This window comes from Aplysia californica, unplaced genomic scaffold, assembly GCF_000002075.1.
Source record: "Aplysia californica isolate F4 #8 unplaced genomic scaffold, AplCal3.0 scaffold00107, whole genome shotgun sequence".
NCBI classification, from domain to species: Eukaryota; Metazoa; Mollusca; class Gastropoda; order Aplysiida; family Aplysiidae; genus Aplysia; species Aplysia californica.
In genome coordinates, this window is record NW_004797377.1 from 321,395 (window position 1) to 338,235 (window position 16,841).

Below are 16,841 nucleotides of genomic sequence, written 5' to 3' on the forward strand. Positions count from 1 at the left end.
GCAAGGCAAATGAACAGGCTTTAAGATGACCAGTAGCCAAAAATGCCCAAAAATAGACGAACGCCTGATTCCACCACATCACAACACATATATTGATTTACAAAAACAAGCACACAAACCCTTCAGCTCTTTCTTCATTCCTCCAACTGATTGATGATATTGCAAACTCACAAAACCTTCTCCAGGCCAGTGCATGTACACAACACAAATATGAAAGTTGCCTTTCGGGTCACATATCTACACATTACTCACAACCAAGTTCTGTGTACATCATGTATACTAATGATGACATGAAAAACATACAAAAGAAATACGAATCATAGGAAGAAATGATTAAGCATACAATAACATGACTACAATTAAAGAAAGATTTGTGAAATAACTAGACCATGGTAAAATATTGGATTACGAGGCAAGGGTAGGCCACGGGAAACATGGAGGAGATGCGTGGAAAGGGACATGAGAGAGATAAAGCTCACTTGGAACGAGCTTGGAAGGATGGCTCAGGACAAAGATAAATTGAAGGAGCTTGTATGTGGCCTATACCCTGCCAGGGGTGAAAGGCATTGATGATGATGAAAATATTTGACACTTTTGATGATTTAAAAAATTCAGTAACCGTGATTATATGCAGCACTTATTATGCAGTGTTATGGATAGAACCATCCTTAAAACAGAAATAAGATAAATGCATTTTTAAGTATAGTTGGGTGTTTTTTCTGGCAGATGCAACTGGGAAAGATTAAGAATTCAAAGAATAGCTTGTCCCTTCATGGCAGAATCAGATTGTCACATTGAAGCCAGGTTCAGAGAAAGGCATGAATTATGATCAAATATATGATGTGGCATACAATAAATATTTCCAAAAGTAGATGTACAAGCACCTGTAAAAATGGCCACTTCCCAGTTCCTTTCTTGTATGTTTTCTTTTTTTTTTTTTTTTTTTTACTAATGATAATATTCAACAAGACCACCTGTCTAAGACACCCACTTGTCTTCTCAACAATGGGAGGCTGTCTTTGACAATTTTGACAGTACAGTCTAACCTGTTTGTCCATTGTTGAGGGGAAAACTGGTCATCTGAGACAAGAGACCCTCTAGATTGGATTCATTATATATAATGATACCCAAAAATGCAGAGGGGGGGGGGGGGGGGGGTGGTAAGAAGTGATTATTTGCAAAGGTGATTGTCTTGGGGAGGTCATTAGAGCAAGTTTCAATATTTGTAAGGCATGATAGTTGCATACTCGTTGAAATTGAACAAACTCTCATTATGCGAAAAGGAAAATGATTAAGTGACACAGTACTGGAGAAACTTTCCAGACCAAAGGGAATTGCTGTTTTTAGACTCTGACATTATCATTAGAAATATAAACAAAAATACTGATTATGCAAACAGGATTTCTAAGATATCACGAAAAGATTACCTTGACTGTCAACATTTTCACTGACCAATTTAAAAAAGGGACAAATTTGATCTCGAGATAAACTTTAAAAAAATTGTTACGGTAAGTGTTTGACACCCTCATCATCACAATTTAGCCCAAATATAGAGAGAAAATGGGCTACTTTGACCATGCCTGTGAGCACCAACATGGGCTGAGAGGAATTCAACATTCCAGCAGGAATCAAATTCACACCCACCTGGTGCAAAGGCAAGGAGCCCAATTGTTACACGACAGACTTCAGTAACTCATGGTAAGGAGCTAAGCTAGCACACCAAATGTTCTGGGTTTGGAACCAGTTTTAAGTGTAAAAGACACGCAGGTGGAAACAAGGGATTTACTTCCAGGTCTCTCCACACACCTCTCAGCTCGGAGTAAGAAAGACTGAAATCCTAGTTTATCTAAAAGAATAAATAGTGCACATAAAAATATTTCAGATAACGTCATGTGCAGCTGACAAGAACAGTCGGACGGAAGAGCGCCAGTGTGCGATGAGTATTATGGTGCATTATACAAGTAACAGAATTAACGGTAACAACAAAGCATTTATGAGGCAAGGAAATGACAAGATACATACACATATAATCTTGAAAGTAACACAACTAATATTGAAAATAGAATTATCATTTGATACCCGCTGGCAATTAATTAGAACTAAAACAATCAGTAATTTGAGTTTTACAACTATTTAAATTTCAAGAATTTTAAACATTCCTCTTCTTCTTGAAACTGCTGCAGACTTAACACTGTGGCTTCTCTTTCACTCTTGAATGCAAGGTTACGAACTAGCGTCCAAGATAGAATTGATGTATGTCATGAAGTCAACCTGCAACAAGTCTCTAGTAAAACATGTCCTTCATTTTTCAACTCTGACAATATAATCATACTGTAAAACTTGCTCTAACAGCCACCTGTCCAAGACAGTCACCTGTCCAAACTACTTCTCATCTCCTCCCTTGAATTTTTCAAAATACAGTCGAACCTGCCAAGACCGTCACCTGTATAAGACACCCACCTGTACAAACAGCTACACTCTATTTCCCCTTTGCCTTTTTCCTATGTAAAGGCACAACATAGAATTAAAAAGATACATTCCATTATAGAATCCCTAAGTAGAATCTAGATGTAGGATTCTTAGTAGAGACCTCACCACAAAAATCCCAGCTGCAGGCTGAGCTTCCTTTTCTCACTTCACTGCATTCATATCATTATCTTGAATTAACTTTTACATCCTTTGGAGGGTAATAATATATCAGGTGGAACAAAAATATAAGGCCTAAAATGTTGTTTTCCAGTTTCCAGGCTTGAGTTACTAGTGCTGTGCGATTTTGAGGAAACAAAAATTCATGGAAGCTTCAAAGCGTGAACTCACTATTCATGCCCTTCGAATACCTCCGTCGATTTTTTTTTCTCGATATATGATAAGGATAAGCCCAGATCTATCTTCCACTATTCAACATTTGCTAACTATTCACAGCGCTGTCGAATTTTTTTTTCCTTATAAATAATAAGCCCAGTCATAACTTCCGCTATTCGAAGTGCTGTCGAATTGGTGTATTTTTTATATATGATAAACCCAGACCAAACTTCTACTATTCAACATTTGTTAACTTTTCACAGCGCCATCGAATGTTTTTTTTCTTATATGATAAGCCCAGACCTAACTTCTGCTATTCGAAGCGCCGCCAAATTGTTTTTTCTTATATATATGATAAGCCCAGACCTAACTTCCGCTATTCAACATTCGCTAACTATTCATAGCGCCGTCAAATGTTTTTCTCTTATACGTCATGAGCCCAGACCAAACTTCGTTATTCAACATTTGTTAACTATTCACAGCGCCGTCAAATATTTTTTTCCGTATATGATAAGCCCAGATCTAACTTCTGCTATTCGAAGCGCCGTCGAATTTTTTTTTCTTATACATGACAAGCCCAGATCTAACTTCCGTTATTCACAGAGCCGTCGAATTGTTTTTTCTTAAATATGATAAGCCCAAAGTCCAGGTCTAACTTCCGCTATTCAACGCCAGTCACTGAGTGTGTGTGTATTGTTGTCACAGACAGTGCAATGTTATGTGCTTAGAATTTCGAATAAGGGAAGGGGAGCTCATTGCGACAGCTATCTTCATGGGACAAAAAAAATTCGCTGCGCATCAATAGTCAAGTGCCCTTGCTTGAGTTACCCATGGTGAGACGAGTGAATATTGAATTGTAAGAGAGGAATGTTTTATAACTTTTGTTGGCTCCTCTTTTCACTCTGTCTTGTAACCATCAAATAAAGAGTATTTTTGTATATCAAAATGATTTTAGATATATAATATGCTCCAATTTTACTACATTTGAGAAAAATGAGACAAAAATCAATTATCTGTTTTTAAAAAATCACACGGCATTCGAATGGCACTGCCATGCTTCGAATAGCTGTGAACAGGGCAAAAATCATGATTGTCAAATAGTGAAGTCAAATTGGCACAGCTCTACTGGTTACTGTCGTATCTAATGGTCAACACATTCAAATATTACATGAATAGCAGTTCTATATATAAGACGTTGAACAATACATGGAAACAGAAAGCAGAAATCCTGCTAAAGTAAGAATGAATCAAGTCGTAATAAAACGTATAAAACTTTCAATTCACACACAGTTGACCTCACTTAATACAAAGTTGTCAAGCATGGACCCTCTGTTAGCAAGAACAGTTATGTACAGTCTGCGCTAAGCAAGTCCTACTTTGACTTTAAAAAAAAAAAAAAGGCCTTTATGAGCACAACAGTAAGATTGTTCCAAACGTATTGGAAAAACTACTCTTTTTCTTTGAACATAGTATTTACCAGTGATTCGTCAAGTTGAGAATTGAAGTACTCAAAACTGTGGTACCTTTGAAATCCATTCTTGTGAAACTGTCGAAAGCCAATCTTTTTCAATTCCATATATGTTTCATACATCTGCTTGAAGTCACATCTCATGGGCTCATTAGGAAAAATATGCCACTCAAGGAGAAACTGCCGAACAGAGTCCATGAGTCCATCTTTCAGTATTTGATTCATTACTGCCCATTCATACGATTCGATGTCAATCTTCAAAATATCAATGGCTCTCTGTTGATGTAAAAAAAAAGCACATACAATTTTTTAAAATACAGGGTGATCCTTTTTTTCCTGAATATTGCGCACAAAATTTGTACTAGATTAAGAATGTCGAACTTTGGAACAGACATAATTCATCCTAAAGGAATTTGTTTGACATAAAATTCATAAAGAAAAAAGATGTTTTCCAAACCGAAAATGGCTTTTACAAAAACCACCTAAAACGCAAAATGCACCAATTTAAAAGATCTTGTAAGGAGAGTCATGAAATAATTCGTTTGTTTTTTACTTCCTTTTCTTTCTAAAACCTAATCTTTCCATCCCTGTATCATTTTAACAATACTTCTGTTCTCTTACAGAGTTAGAAAAAATATTTGTAAAATTATGGAATTCCGAGGACCAGTGCTCTATATGTCCTTCTTTAGACTGGACACATTTTAACGCGTCATTCGAAATATTCAGCGGTGGCCAAACACAAGGATCCAACCAACAATGAGTATTCAAAGCCACATACACTGTACACCTTACAGTATGGAGCTGTTTCTAAAGACAATAGAGGGTAGGGTGAGGTTGTCCAAATAAAGAGCATTTGTGGAGCTAACATATCCTTGGTTGGACTTTGCCAAGAAAGCAAATGTCGTAGAGGAAATGTTCACGCTTTTCAATACGATGGTAGGAATCAAGAACATATTGCTATCCTCTGATCCATGTCAGCTTCACGAACAGGAAAATGGCACAGTCGTCATGAAAATCTACCTTGATAATGCAAACCGTTGAGATAAAAGGAAAGTCTTAGCTGAAGAAATTGTCTATGGACAGACGTCTCATCTACTGAATCCTGCACCCTGATGACATTTAAAGGGCTGCGAACGGTGTGTGTTTGACCTGAAGTGGTAATTTAGTATGGGAATTTTTAGTTCTGATTCTCTACAGGTCCTAACAGATAGACCATTTTCACCCATGACATCAAAGGTAGCCTTAACACTTTGCAGTAACACGGCCAGCAGTACAAAATACCCCATCTGGTCACCCAGCCAAGAGAGTGACTGCAACGGACTTCTCGAGCTCGGCACAGCCGGAACGGATAATTTTAACTGGCGCATTATTGTACCAAGTGACTGCAAAGGGTTAAGGATACTTTAACACGGAATTTATGAAATGAGTTGGTGGTGAGGAAATATTCAACACAAAATGCTCTCTGCTTTTTAGTTATCGTAACCATGATCTTAACAGGCAAAGGAAACTTGAGAAAAACTATCTGCAAACTTCTGTTGGCCTGTTAGACTACTGTAGCTTGCAATATGGCACAATCGTTGGGACTTTCAGTGGTAGGTCTAATACGAACTAGTGCGTCATGCAACAAACATGAGAAAATAGGTAAAAATGGGTTGTTGTTTTTTATGCGACATGTAGAGAAAATCTATTGTGGATTTTTCTAAAATTATTATCAGTCAAATTCCTTTTGACTCCAAAATGTTGTGTACAAATTTGAAACACAATACTTCGGTGTGGAGGAAACTATTTACAAAAAAAAGTAGTTTAGTTGTTTTTTTTGGATCACCCTGTATTTCATCTGATCAAATTCAACAATCAATCACAATTACAATTAAATATTTTGACCACAAACAAGCTATATGACTGTTGTCTACTTTCTTGCCAGGACAGGATACTTAATATTCCAATACATGTAAAACTTTACCATCTATTATTAGACAGAAGCGGCCCCCCTGTGATTTTTTACTTATCTTTTCTTTTGAGTTTGAGTAGGTGTTTTACAGCACTATTGACTCAATCTTACCTTTTCTAATTGATAGAGTCTTTGACACACAGATATGTCACAACACAGAGGAATCAGGCGCTCCTCAATTTTAGGAATATGGAGTTTTAAGTAAGTAAGTTTATTCAGTGTTTAAGGTCATTGTCCCACATCACATTATATAAAACACTCATTTGATAAGAAAAGTTTCCGTAATGAATAAGTACAGGTTGTGCACATATCTCTTATCATGGGTCAAACATTGCATATTTCTGTCACTGAGCTGAGTCAGGCTGGGAGGGATTAACAATTTCCTTTGATGGACAAAGTGTGAACAGTAGAAAATCAAGTAAAATTCTTCTTCAGTTGCATGAGAGTTACACCTCTCACATAAGGGCAAATTAGTTAATTTCCACAGATAGAGGTTGTTATTTAATAGAAGGCTATGGGTTTTTAACAAAGCTATGACTCTTCTGTTCCAATACTGTGGGAGGTTGGTGATATATTCAGCTGTTTCTTGACACGGAATTGTAAGAGAGAAAACATACTTGCGACAGACTTTTTCCTCTATGTTCAGCACAGAATGGTCAACAAGTCTACTTTTACTTCACTGAGAAAGAATCTATTACTTCTAACATTTTTGAGAAAACCAGGCATATCCAAAACCAGGGAAAATAATAGGTTTTTAACTTCTGTAGCCCAGTTGACTCTGCCCAGTTCACAGGAAGGATATAATTGCATGTAACATTTCTTTGGATATCTGTCATTTTCTAAGGAATATGGAGTTATTGGATACTGATATCATCCTAAAGCTTGTTCTTTTGTTCTGCTTTTGGTGGAAAAAATATATATGTCTTGGCAGGACAAAGTTTGGTGACTTCCAAAGCTTGAGTGTGCATGGAAACTGCAAACTGACATCATTTGTGCCTTTCATTAACATCTTTAGGTAAAAATCAATACAGAAATACGTTGTTAAGTGGACGTAAAAGCTCCTGAGCTAAAACAAAGAAATTCGATAAAAATTGCCCAAAAAATGTTGGTTTCTTCAATTTCATTACTTTGATGAGTGCCTGATATATTCCACCATGCTGCGACATAAATAGCTTTATAATCTAGCCTCTTTGAGCGAGTAGAGTGGGAAAGGGGTATGTGGTCCCCCCCATCAAGGACAGACTGAAGTGTTCTAATATAGGTGATAAAACCTAAAAAACAAACAAACCACCAAACAAATTAAATGAATTCAATATAAAATACTAAAGAACACATCTATTCATTGTTGTTCATACATTCTCCTATAGTTCCATCTTAGTGTTGAAGGATTATTGTACTTATTCATTTCCATACGATGGTCTTTTGTTTGTTTTTGTAAAGTGTTTTACGGCGCTCGCAACTGCATAAGGTCATATGAGCGCGCGGGACACACCTAATATTTTCAGTTGGTAGGAAATTTTGAATTTTGCCTGGGTGGCGGCCGAAGCCTACTCTTATCGATTTTAGACCACCAAGGGATCTTTAACGTGTGCAACTTGCACACGGACCCTCCGAGATTTTTCGCCCTTGTCCGAGAAGGCTAGGTGTAGATCTTTCCTACCAGGAGATCAGGGGTGTGGCAGAAAGACAGCAGTAAGGAGGAGCCAAGGAGTAACAGTAGAAAGGCTGCAGAAAGAGTCAGGAGCCCAGAGGAGGGGGCAAAGGAGGTGAGGGGGTGGGGGCAGAAAGTGGAAATGAAAGCAGACAACAGAACATTGCTAGAGAGCAGGAAAGGAGGTGAAAGGAGACAATTTTAGAGAAGAAAATTTTTTGGTCGCTACCCGGATTCGAACCCGGGACCTTTGAATGAGAGGTCAACACCTTAACCTCTAGGCCACGAGAGCCCCCCTACGATGGTCTGATACAAATAAACATAACATCACAACTGAAAGAGCTGCGGAGCTGGTCTACCATAGAAAACTGCATCTCCCCTCGACGCTTAACGGCAACAGAGGATGAAAAAGTAAAAAGTAAGTAAAGTAAGATATAAATATGATCATGACACCTGAAAGAGGGATAGGGGACCAAAAAAATTGTAAAAAAATATTTTGAAACCTTACTCAAATTCAGATTAGTCAAAGGAACTGCTCTGCTTAGAGTTCTAAAGGCACAAAAGGTAGAGCAGGAAAGGATAGAAAATAACAAGTTAATATCTCAGTTTCTGGGGACTTGAGATCAACCATTAACCAACTTCTGACACAAACCATTTTTTGCAAGTGATTATGAAAATAATAATAATAATAATAATAATGATAATATTAATAATAATAATAATAAATTGCATTTTTATATTGCGCATTTCAACAAAGAAGTGCTCAATGTGCTGTACAATAATACAAAGAACATATGGTCACTTTTAAGCACGGCTATCCCGAAAAATGCTGTTTCTTGAAAATCGAAGGTAAAGTGTCTGCCCCATGTTCAGTTTCTTTGAAAGACAAGGAGAGTTTTCTCTATAACCAAACAAATATACACAACAATGAAACCAAACTTCTCCTATAGGTAGGGAAATGCCCACTTTTGGTGTAGGTAAACGCGGCCGCGTTTTTTCGTGTAATTCTGCAACATTTACATAATTTTGGATTCCCCGCGTTTTTTCACGTTTTTTAAACCTTTTTTTTTCACAAAACAATTAATCAACGCCTCGCTATTTGACTAAGGGAAATAATCACCGTAATAGGTCTCAGTTACGTGAAAAGTTGGTTATTTCCCTTGTTAGAAGATCTTGGTTATGGGTTGGGATTTTGTTCCTATAGCATGTTCAATTTTGCAATCCATCAAAAGTTGTTGTTCCTCATGTCTGCTGATGTTTCATGTTTGGCAGGTTTCATGTTTTGACAGGTGTCCCTGGTTTTAGTAATGTGCCAGCATCAGAGGTCCAGATGTCCCTTTTTTTTTTTTTTACATTTTTCTTTCCTCTGTAGATCTAGATCTACAGCTGAAAGTTACAGAGATTAGATTTTTTGGTTGGTTGTTTTTTTTGTGTTTTTTTTTTTACTGATGTGTATTGTTTTCTTTCCAAATACACAACAAATTACTGATAGGTTCTGTTTTAAATTTTTCTGTACATAAGACATGAAAATCATGAAAATTCGTGTTGAAAAAGTGCAAAACATGTCGCGAATGGTGTTACGGTAACTTGCATAATTTGGAATTTTTGTGTGCATAATTTGGCCTTCTAAATGTGCATAATTCTACGGGGACAGCAAAATCTGGGTTAGCCCCTTGTCGTTAAAAGCGGCCATGTGCAGCGTACATCTCTCTCTCTCTCTCTCCCTCCCTCCCTCCCTCTCTCTCTCTCCCTCTCTCTCTCTCTCTCCCTCTCTCTCTCTCTCTCTCTCTCCAGTACATCCTTGAGTAAAGACATCCCAAAAAAACTTACACAGACACCTTCATATACATTGATGACATCACACAGTCATAAATTGTTACAGAACAGAACAGCAGAAATAACCGATACCGAGAGAACATATAAATAGATACTGAGAGAACATAAAAGTATTTGTATTGAGAATGTCGGAAATTACAGATTGAAGCTGGGCTGAAAAAAATGCGTTTTAAGTGCTAGTTTGAATTTTGTTAAAGAGGTAAGACTCCTGTAGATGAGCTGATGCTAAATCTTGCTTCCAAGAAAATAAAATGACCAGAGCGAACAAACCATCATTTTATCAAAGCTGAGGTGACAGCACAGCAAAGGAAACTGATCAGAATGGGTACCAGTACTTTATCTTCCTCATATACATGTATGTAGGCCTACATCTTTTTAACTGGGAGAGGGAGGTGGGTGCGGGGGGAGTAAATCTTTTAAAACTTACATTCTCATGTCCAAGCATTTTTTTAATGGATGAAAGGGTCCTAATTTTCCATTTCTGATGTTTGTTGAATGTGTATGTATCCATCACAGGCTCAAAACTGTCACTGTCAGTGGTAGCTAGGCCCATGTTGAAGAAATGTACCCGTTCTGACCGTTGGTGATCTTCCACTCCCATGCTGAAACAAAGAAGAAAACATAACCGTAGAGCTTTAAACAGATGTCACTTGTACAATATAGAACAAACAGAGGGAGATAACAGTAGCAGGGTCACAATGTGCTTAGCTTTGGCTGTTGAACTGCAGAAGCTCAGTAAAAACACAAGAAGGAAACACAAACAGATTAGAAGTAAGATAAAGAGTATGACATGGAAACGTTTCTATCTGCCCTCTTTTTCATAACATATGGTAAGGACACAATAACGTAAGATGCAAAACCAAAGCTCAGAAAGCCTGAATGAACTTCAGTTTGCAGATGACCAATGTCTTATTCCTCCAAATCCCCAAATCCTAAAAAATTACAGCATGAAACTGAAGAACAGCTGTGAGCAATTTGGAATGAGAATAAACACATTAAAAACAAAAGTAATGAAAGTTCGCCGAAGCCATAGTCCACTGAACATTCACGTCAATAGCAAACAACTAAAACAGGTCAGAGTTAAATATCCTGGCACCATTATTTTTTTGTAAATGGATCCATAGACAGAGAAATGTAAAAATGCGAACTGAAAAAGCCAACACCATCACCTATCATTTCGCACCCCTTCTATCTCATTCAAACATCTCCATGGACACAAAGAGATAGCTTAACCCTTCAATATTTATATCAACATTATGCCACCTGGACATTGAGTAAAACCCATGAAAGCAAAATCACTGTGTATGCGAGATGAAATATCTCTGCAAGGCCCTAAAAACATCACAAGAAGAGACAGACTGAAAAATGAAGAAGTAAGAGCAATTATTGGAACCAAGCCCCACTTACATTTCATTAAAAAAAACGAGAATAAAATGATTTGGCCACCTGTAACGAATGTCATCTTGCCAGCAAGTCTCGAGAGCCTATAAACACCAAATCCTCAGGCTATATAAAGGAAAAGGTAGGCCACATAAAAGGTGGATTAAGGGAGTCAAATGTATGTATAGTATAAGGTTTTACGGCGCTCGCAACTGCTAAGGTCATATGAGCGCGCGAAACACAAGTTGTTCACTTTTGCAAAAGTTTACTTCACGACTAGTTAACTAATTTACTTTAAAATGCTAAAAAGTTAAAATATTTAAATTCGGTGTAAATACATTTGTGATTTAAAACTCTTTTAAGTAACAATAAAAATTTTAAATAATATCAAATTCACTCTACAACTCGCCATAAAGGCCAATGGCCTTTATAAAATTTAAAATTCTGCTGGGAACAACGACGGAAAAAATATCCTGCAATTTCTTGCATTTATAATATTTCCTTCGGATCTCTCCAAAGTCTAGACATTCTGTTAAAATGTGTCTAATGGTAAAATCTGTGTCGCATCCAACACAGAACGGCTTCTCATCTCCCTGTAGGAGGTATTTGTGGGTGAGGTATTTGTGGGTCAGGGCCGTGTGTCCGATGCGCAATCGAGTAAAAATGACTTCGTCTCTTCTGGAGAGGTCCGAAGGATTTCGCTGTTCTAGTTTGGGTTTTATTTCATATAGTTTATTATTTTTCTGGTTTTCCCAGTGGCTCTCCCACAGACTGGAGGTGTACTTTTTGACTTTATTTCTAAAGTCAGTCTGTGGGAGAGTGTTTGTCGTTGATCCCAGCAGAAGGGATGAAGCTTTCTTCGCCAGGTCGTCTACCTGCTCGTTTCCTCGGATGCCCACATGGCTGGGTATCCATGCGAACATGATGTTTTTTCCTGTTTCGGATAGTGTGTGGATTTTCTGTTGCAGCCTAACTATTTTTGGGTGTAAGAGTGTGTAGTTTGTGAGTGAGATGATGCAAGACAGAGAGTCAGAAAGGATAAGGAAAGATTTGTTAGGAGAATTTTCTACAGAGTCCAGTGCCATGTCAATGGCAGTGGCCTCTGCGGAGAAAATGGAGGCTTCAGGATGGAGTCTCCTCTGGTGTGTACTGTTGGAAGATAGGGCTGCGGCGCCCACTTCATTGTCTTTTTTGGAGCCATCTGTGAAGATGAGCTCTGCACGGGGTATTTATCTATTAGTTTTTTGTATTCTGCTTGAAAAGTTTTGGTGTTTGTGCTTTGTTTGTTGTGTGTGTGGTCAGCTGTAAGTCTACTTTTGCCTTGGTGAGGTGCCACGGAGGGAGGTCGGGGAAAAGAATTTGTTGGAAGTCTTGTTTGGAAAAGTTTAAGTTTTTGAGGTCCTCAAGGATTCTGAGGCCGAAGGGTTTGATGAGTTTTTCGTTGTTTAGGAATTTGTTTATGGTTTCTGGATTTGTTTTAAAAATGCTGTTGTGCGCTGGATTTTCCGGTGTTGAGCTCTGTTTAACTGCGTATTGTAGTGAGAGTTGTGTGCGTCTGAGTGAGAGTGGTGGTATGTTGGCCTCGGCCTGGAGGCTCTCCACCGGAGAAGTGCGGAAAGCCCCCAGAGCGAGGCGGAGTCCTTGGTTCTGTATTGGATCTAGTATTTTTAAGACGTGTGGTTTTGCCGATCCGTAGACTTGACAGCCGTAGTCAAGCCTGGACCGGACAAGGGAGATGTACAGGTGGAGAAGGTGTTTTGAGTCCCCGCCCCACTCCGGATTTGATAGAATTTTCAAAGCATTTAACGCTTTCTGGCACCTCACACGAAGGTCTTTGATGTGTGGTATGAATGTGAGTTTTTTGTCGAAAATGACGCCGAGGAAACGAGCTTGGTCCTGGACGGGAATCCTTTCCCCGTATAGTGTCAAATCCGGCTGCAGCACACGTCTGCCTGTTCGGCAGAAGTGTACTGCAACCGTCTTTGACGGGGAGAACTTGAAACCGTTGTTGTTTGCCCACGTTTCAAGTTTGTGCAGCTGCGTTTGCAGCTGCCTTTCCATAGATCTCAAATGAGGATTTTTCGATCGGCAGCATATCAAGAAGTCGTCAACGTATAACGAGCTGTCTATGCTGTTTTGGAGGGTTTTCACTATGGAATTTATTTTAATTTCGAATAGGAGAGGAGAAAGGATGCTCCCCTGGGGGACTCCTTCCTCCTGTTGGTGGGGGTCTGAAAGGGAGGATCCGACACGAACCTGGAAGGAACGGTTCTTCAGGAAGTTGCCAATGAACGCAGGGAGGTGACCGCGTATGCCGAGTGCATGCAGGTCTCGAAGAATGCCGTACTTCCAGGTTGTGTCAAAGGCTTTTTCTAGGTAAAAAAATATGGCGATCATGTGGCCTCTTTCAGCGAACGTCTCGCCTATAAAGGTCTCCAGGCGGACCAGGTGATCCAGAGTGGATCGAGTTTTCCTGAATCCGCACTGGAGACCGCTCAGCGAGCCCGTCGTTTCCAGAAACCACATGAGTCGCCTGTGAATCATTTTTTCAATTAGTTTGCAGAGACAGCTCGTTAGTGCTATTGGTCTGTAATTGGATACGTGTGTGTGGTCTTTGTTTGGTTTGGGTATTGGAATGACAGTGGCGAGACGCCAAGACTCCGGAAATGAGTGCGTATGTGTAATAGGAGTGTGAGTGTTTCTGAGGGTAAGTGTCTAATGATCTTGTTGAGGATGTCATCCGGTCCCGGGGCTGTATCGCCCAGGTCCGAGATGCACGATGATAGTTCGTCTATTGTGAAGTCTGCGTTGTAGGTTTCAGTGTTGTTTGAGTGGACGTTTAGGTGTTGTTTTTCTCTGTTAGTTTTGATGTTTTGAAAAGTGGTGTTGTAGTTTGCTTGGGATGAGTTTTTGGCGAGAGATGTAGCTATTGTGTTTGTGATGTCTACTTGTGTTTCTTCTGTGGTTCCATCCGGCCTCTGGACGTGCCGAATGGTGTCTGTGCGTCTACCTAAGAATTTTTTTAGCAATTTTGAAAACTTTATTGAGTGGTGTCTGGCTGTTGATTTTGGAGATGTATTTTTTGAACATGCATCAGAATATAACATGGAGTTACAATCAGAATACTGAGTATGTATCAAGCTTAACATTATCATTGTTAATATTACTGTTAATTTACATTATGCATGTGACTGTAAGCCTGCGTGTGTGTGAGTGGGTGTGTGTGCGTGTGTGTGTGTGTGCGTGCGTGCGTGCGTGCGTCCGTGCATACGTGGAGAAACACCAAACCAATGTGCCAGGATCTGGACAAAAAAGATGTATCTTATCTTATTATTGTGAAAATAAAGAACATGACAAAAAGTGAGTTTTACAGTACTCAGAAATACAACGTAATCAGCGCATACAACGTAATCAGCGCAGTGAGAGAGCGAGTTTTTTTGCAGAGATACATGTACTGTCAGTGGTGAGTAATGACATGAATAAATACTACTCAGTAACCTTTCCTGTCGTCACCAATTTTACCACAATAGCGGACTACATTAAAAATTATGAGCAAGGGAAAATTCTGTGTTGTCCGGTTGCTTTGTGGTCCCGACGGTTAAGTTCAACTTCGGAGCTGATCTTTTTTTCATTCTCCTAACGACATTAACTTATCCGTAGTAGACAGCATATGTTAAGATGCAGTCTCAACCACATAAAAAGCAATTTTAAACAGTCATCGGGGGCTCTCGTGGCCTAGAGGTTAAGGTGTTCGCCTCTCATTCATAGGTCCCGGGTTCGAATCCGGGTAGCGACCGAAAAATTTTCTTCTCTAAAATTGTCTCCTTTCACCTCCTTTCCTGCTCTCTAGCAATGTTCTGTTGTCTGCTTTCATTTCCACTTTCTGCCCCTAACCCGTCACCTCCTTTGCCCCCCTCCTCTTGGCTCCTGACTCTTTCTGCAGCCTTTCTACTGCTACTCCTTGGCTCCTCCTTACTGCTGTCTTTCTGCCACACCCCTGATCTGCTGGTAGAAAAGATCTACACATAGCCTTCTCGGACAAGGGCGAAAAATCTCGGAGGGCCCGTGTGCAAGTTGTGCACGTTAAAGATCCCTTGGTGGTCTAAAATCGATAAGAGTAGGCTTCGGCCGCCACCCGGGCAAAATTCAAAATTTCCTACCAACTGACAATATTAGGTGTGTCCCGTGCGCTCATATGACCTTATGTGAGCGCCGTAAAACACTTTACAAAAACAAACAAAACAAACAGTCATCTTTTCTTCATTATGTTTCAAAAGCACTGAAAATTTTCAAGTAAGAGGGAGTCAACCATTCTTTATCTTCTATTTTCATGGACTCTATTGTTCTGAACATTCAGAAACATTTCGCAATGCACATAGTATAAGCCTACCCATACAATGAGTGGTGTGATGATATGACAACTGACAAGAAAACATTGATAACCAATGCAAACCTTAAAAGAACATCAATAATCAGGTCTTCGAATCAAACAAACTGTCTTTGCATCACAAATCACATCACAAGTTGCACACATTTTATGCTACAAACCTTGTAAAATAAAAGCAAACAAGCAATGAAACTAAAAACAAACAGCGAATGCGTGGCAACAACGAGAAGACAGCTTTTACTCAGACACTAGATTTGACTTTGGCATGATAAGAAGACCCCATACATCTAATTTAAATCCAAGGAAAAGCCATCCACACAATCTGAATGAAACCAGGGGTATTCAAAAAGTGTGCTCAAACTTTGACATCACAGTAATAAGACTTTAGTTTTAGTTTTAGTAAGTGTTTTACGGCACTTGCAACACAATAAGGTCATAAGTGTCGCAGATTAGAGGTGTTACGAGAGAGTAACAAACACAAAAAAGAAGGAGGAGAGATAAGGACGATAGATGTTTGAAAAGAAAGAAAGAGCAAACTATACCAAAGCACCCGCCAACCACCCACTAATAAGACTTTAAGGTATTCGTTGACCGACTGAGGTAGAATACATAATTTAAGGAAATAACATCATTTTTATAACATAAAAATTGCGTAAACTTACAAAAATAAACTATGGGTCATATCTCTACAATGTCTCAATATAGTCTATGGTCCAAAAACTACTTATCTAAAGCTTTACTTTAAAAGAAAAAAGAAAGTTAATTTGGTTAAAATCAAATAGTATGGCTATGAAGAAAATCCCTCGCAAGGTGAACATTTAAAAAATACTTTTTTCAGTTTTAAAAACATCCATCTCTCTTCAACATTTTGATGCGGTTTAATTGGTTGTGATTGGAGCATTCTGTTAAAAGTTATGGAAAAGGTCCAATGATAACTTTTGAAAAAAGAGCCTTCACAAACTTCCATGATGTGGTTGCATAAAGAGTGAATCAGAAGGTGGACATGTCTTCAGTCTTTTCTATTGCAACAATGTTCATGCCCATTGAAATTTCCCTGGGAAAGCAGCAAAATGTAATTCTATTTTGTACTTTACAGTTCTGGGGTTGTTTGAAGATTTGTGTCATTCAGCGACAGATGTACAGATTTTAGCAAATCCTAAGTTAAAGGCCTTTTCCTAAAAAAGTATTATACTGTTACAGATACTTTTTATCTGTAGCAGAATATTTCTTTTAGGAAATGACCTTTGAATTAGGATTTGAAAAAAACAAAAACGGTTATCTTTCCATACTTAACAAAACTGTGTTATGATAAATATTAGGTTTATCTTAAAATGATATTATAACTAAAAAGAAAAACCTACTGCAC

At 38.7% G+C, this 16,841-nt stretch overlaps 1 protein-coding gene across 1 annotated transcript in view; it reads right to left on the reverse strand.

Annotated features, from left to right (window-relative positions):
* Positions 1-927: 927 nt before the first annotated feature.
* LOC101845911 (methyltransferase-like protein 24) overlaps positions 928-16,841 on the reverse strand; it is a 37,142-nt gene continuing 21,228 nt past the window's right edge. The window contains exons 5-6 of the mRNA XM_005095570.3: positions 10,136-10,310; positions 928-4,546 (exon numbers count right to left, since the gene is read on the reverse strand). Coding sequence (XP_005095627.2) covers positions 4,250-4,546; positions 10,136-10,310 — 472 coding nt within the window. The 3' untranslated portion in view covers positions 928-4,249. The remainder of the gene's footprint in view (positions 4,547-10,135; positions 10,311-16,841) is intronic.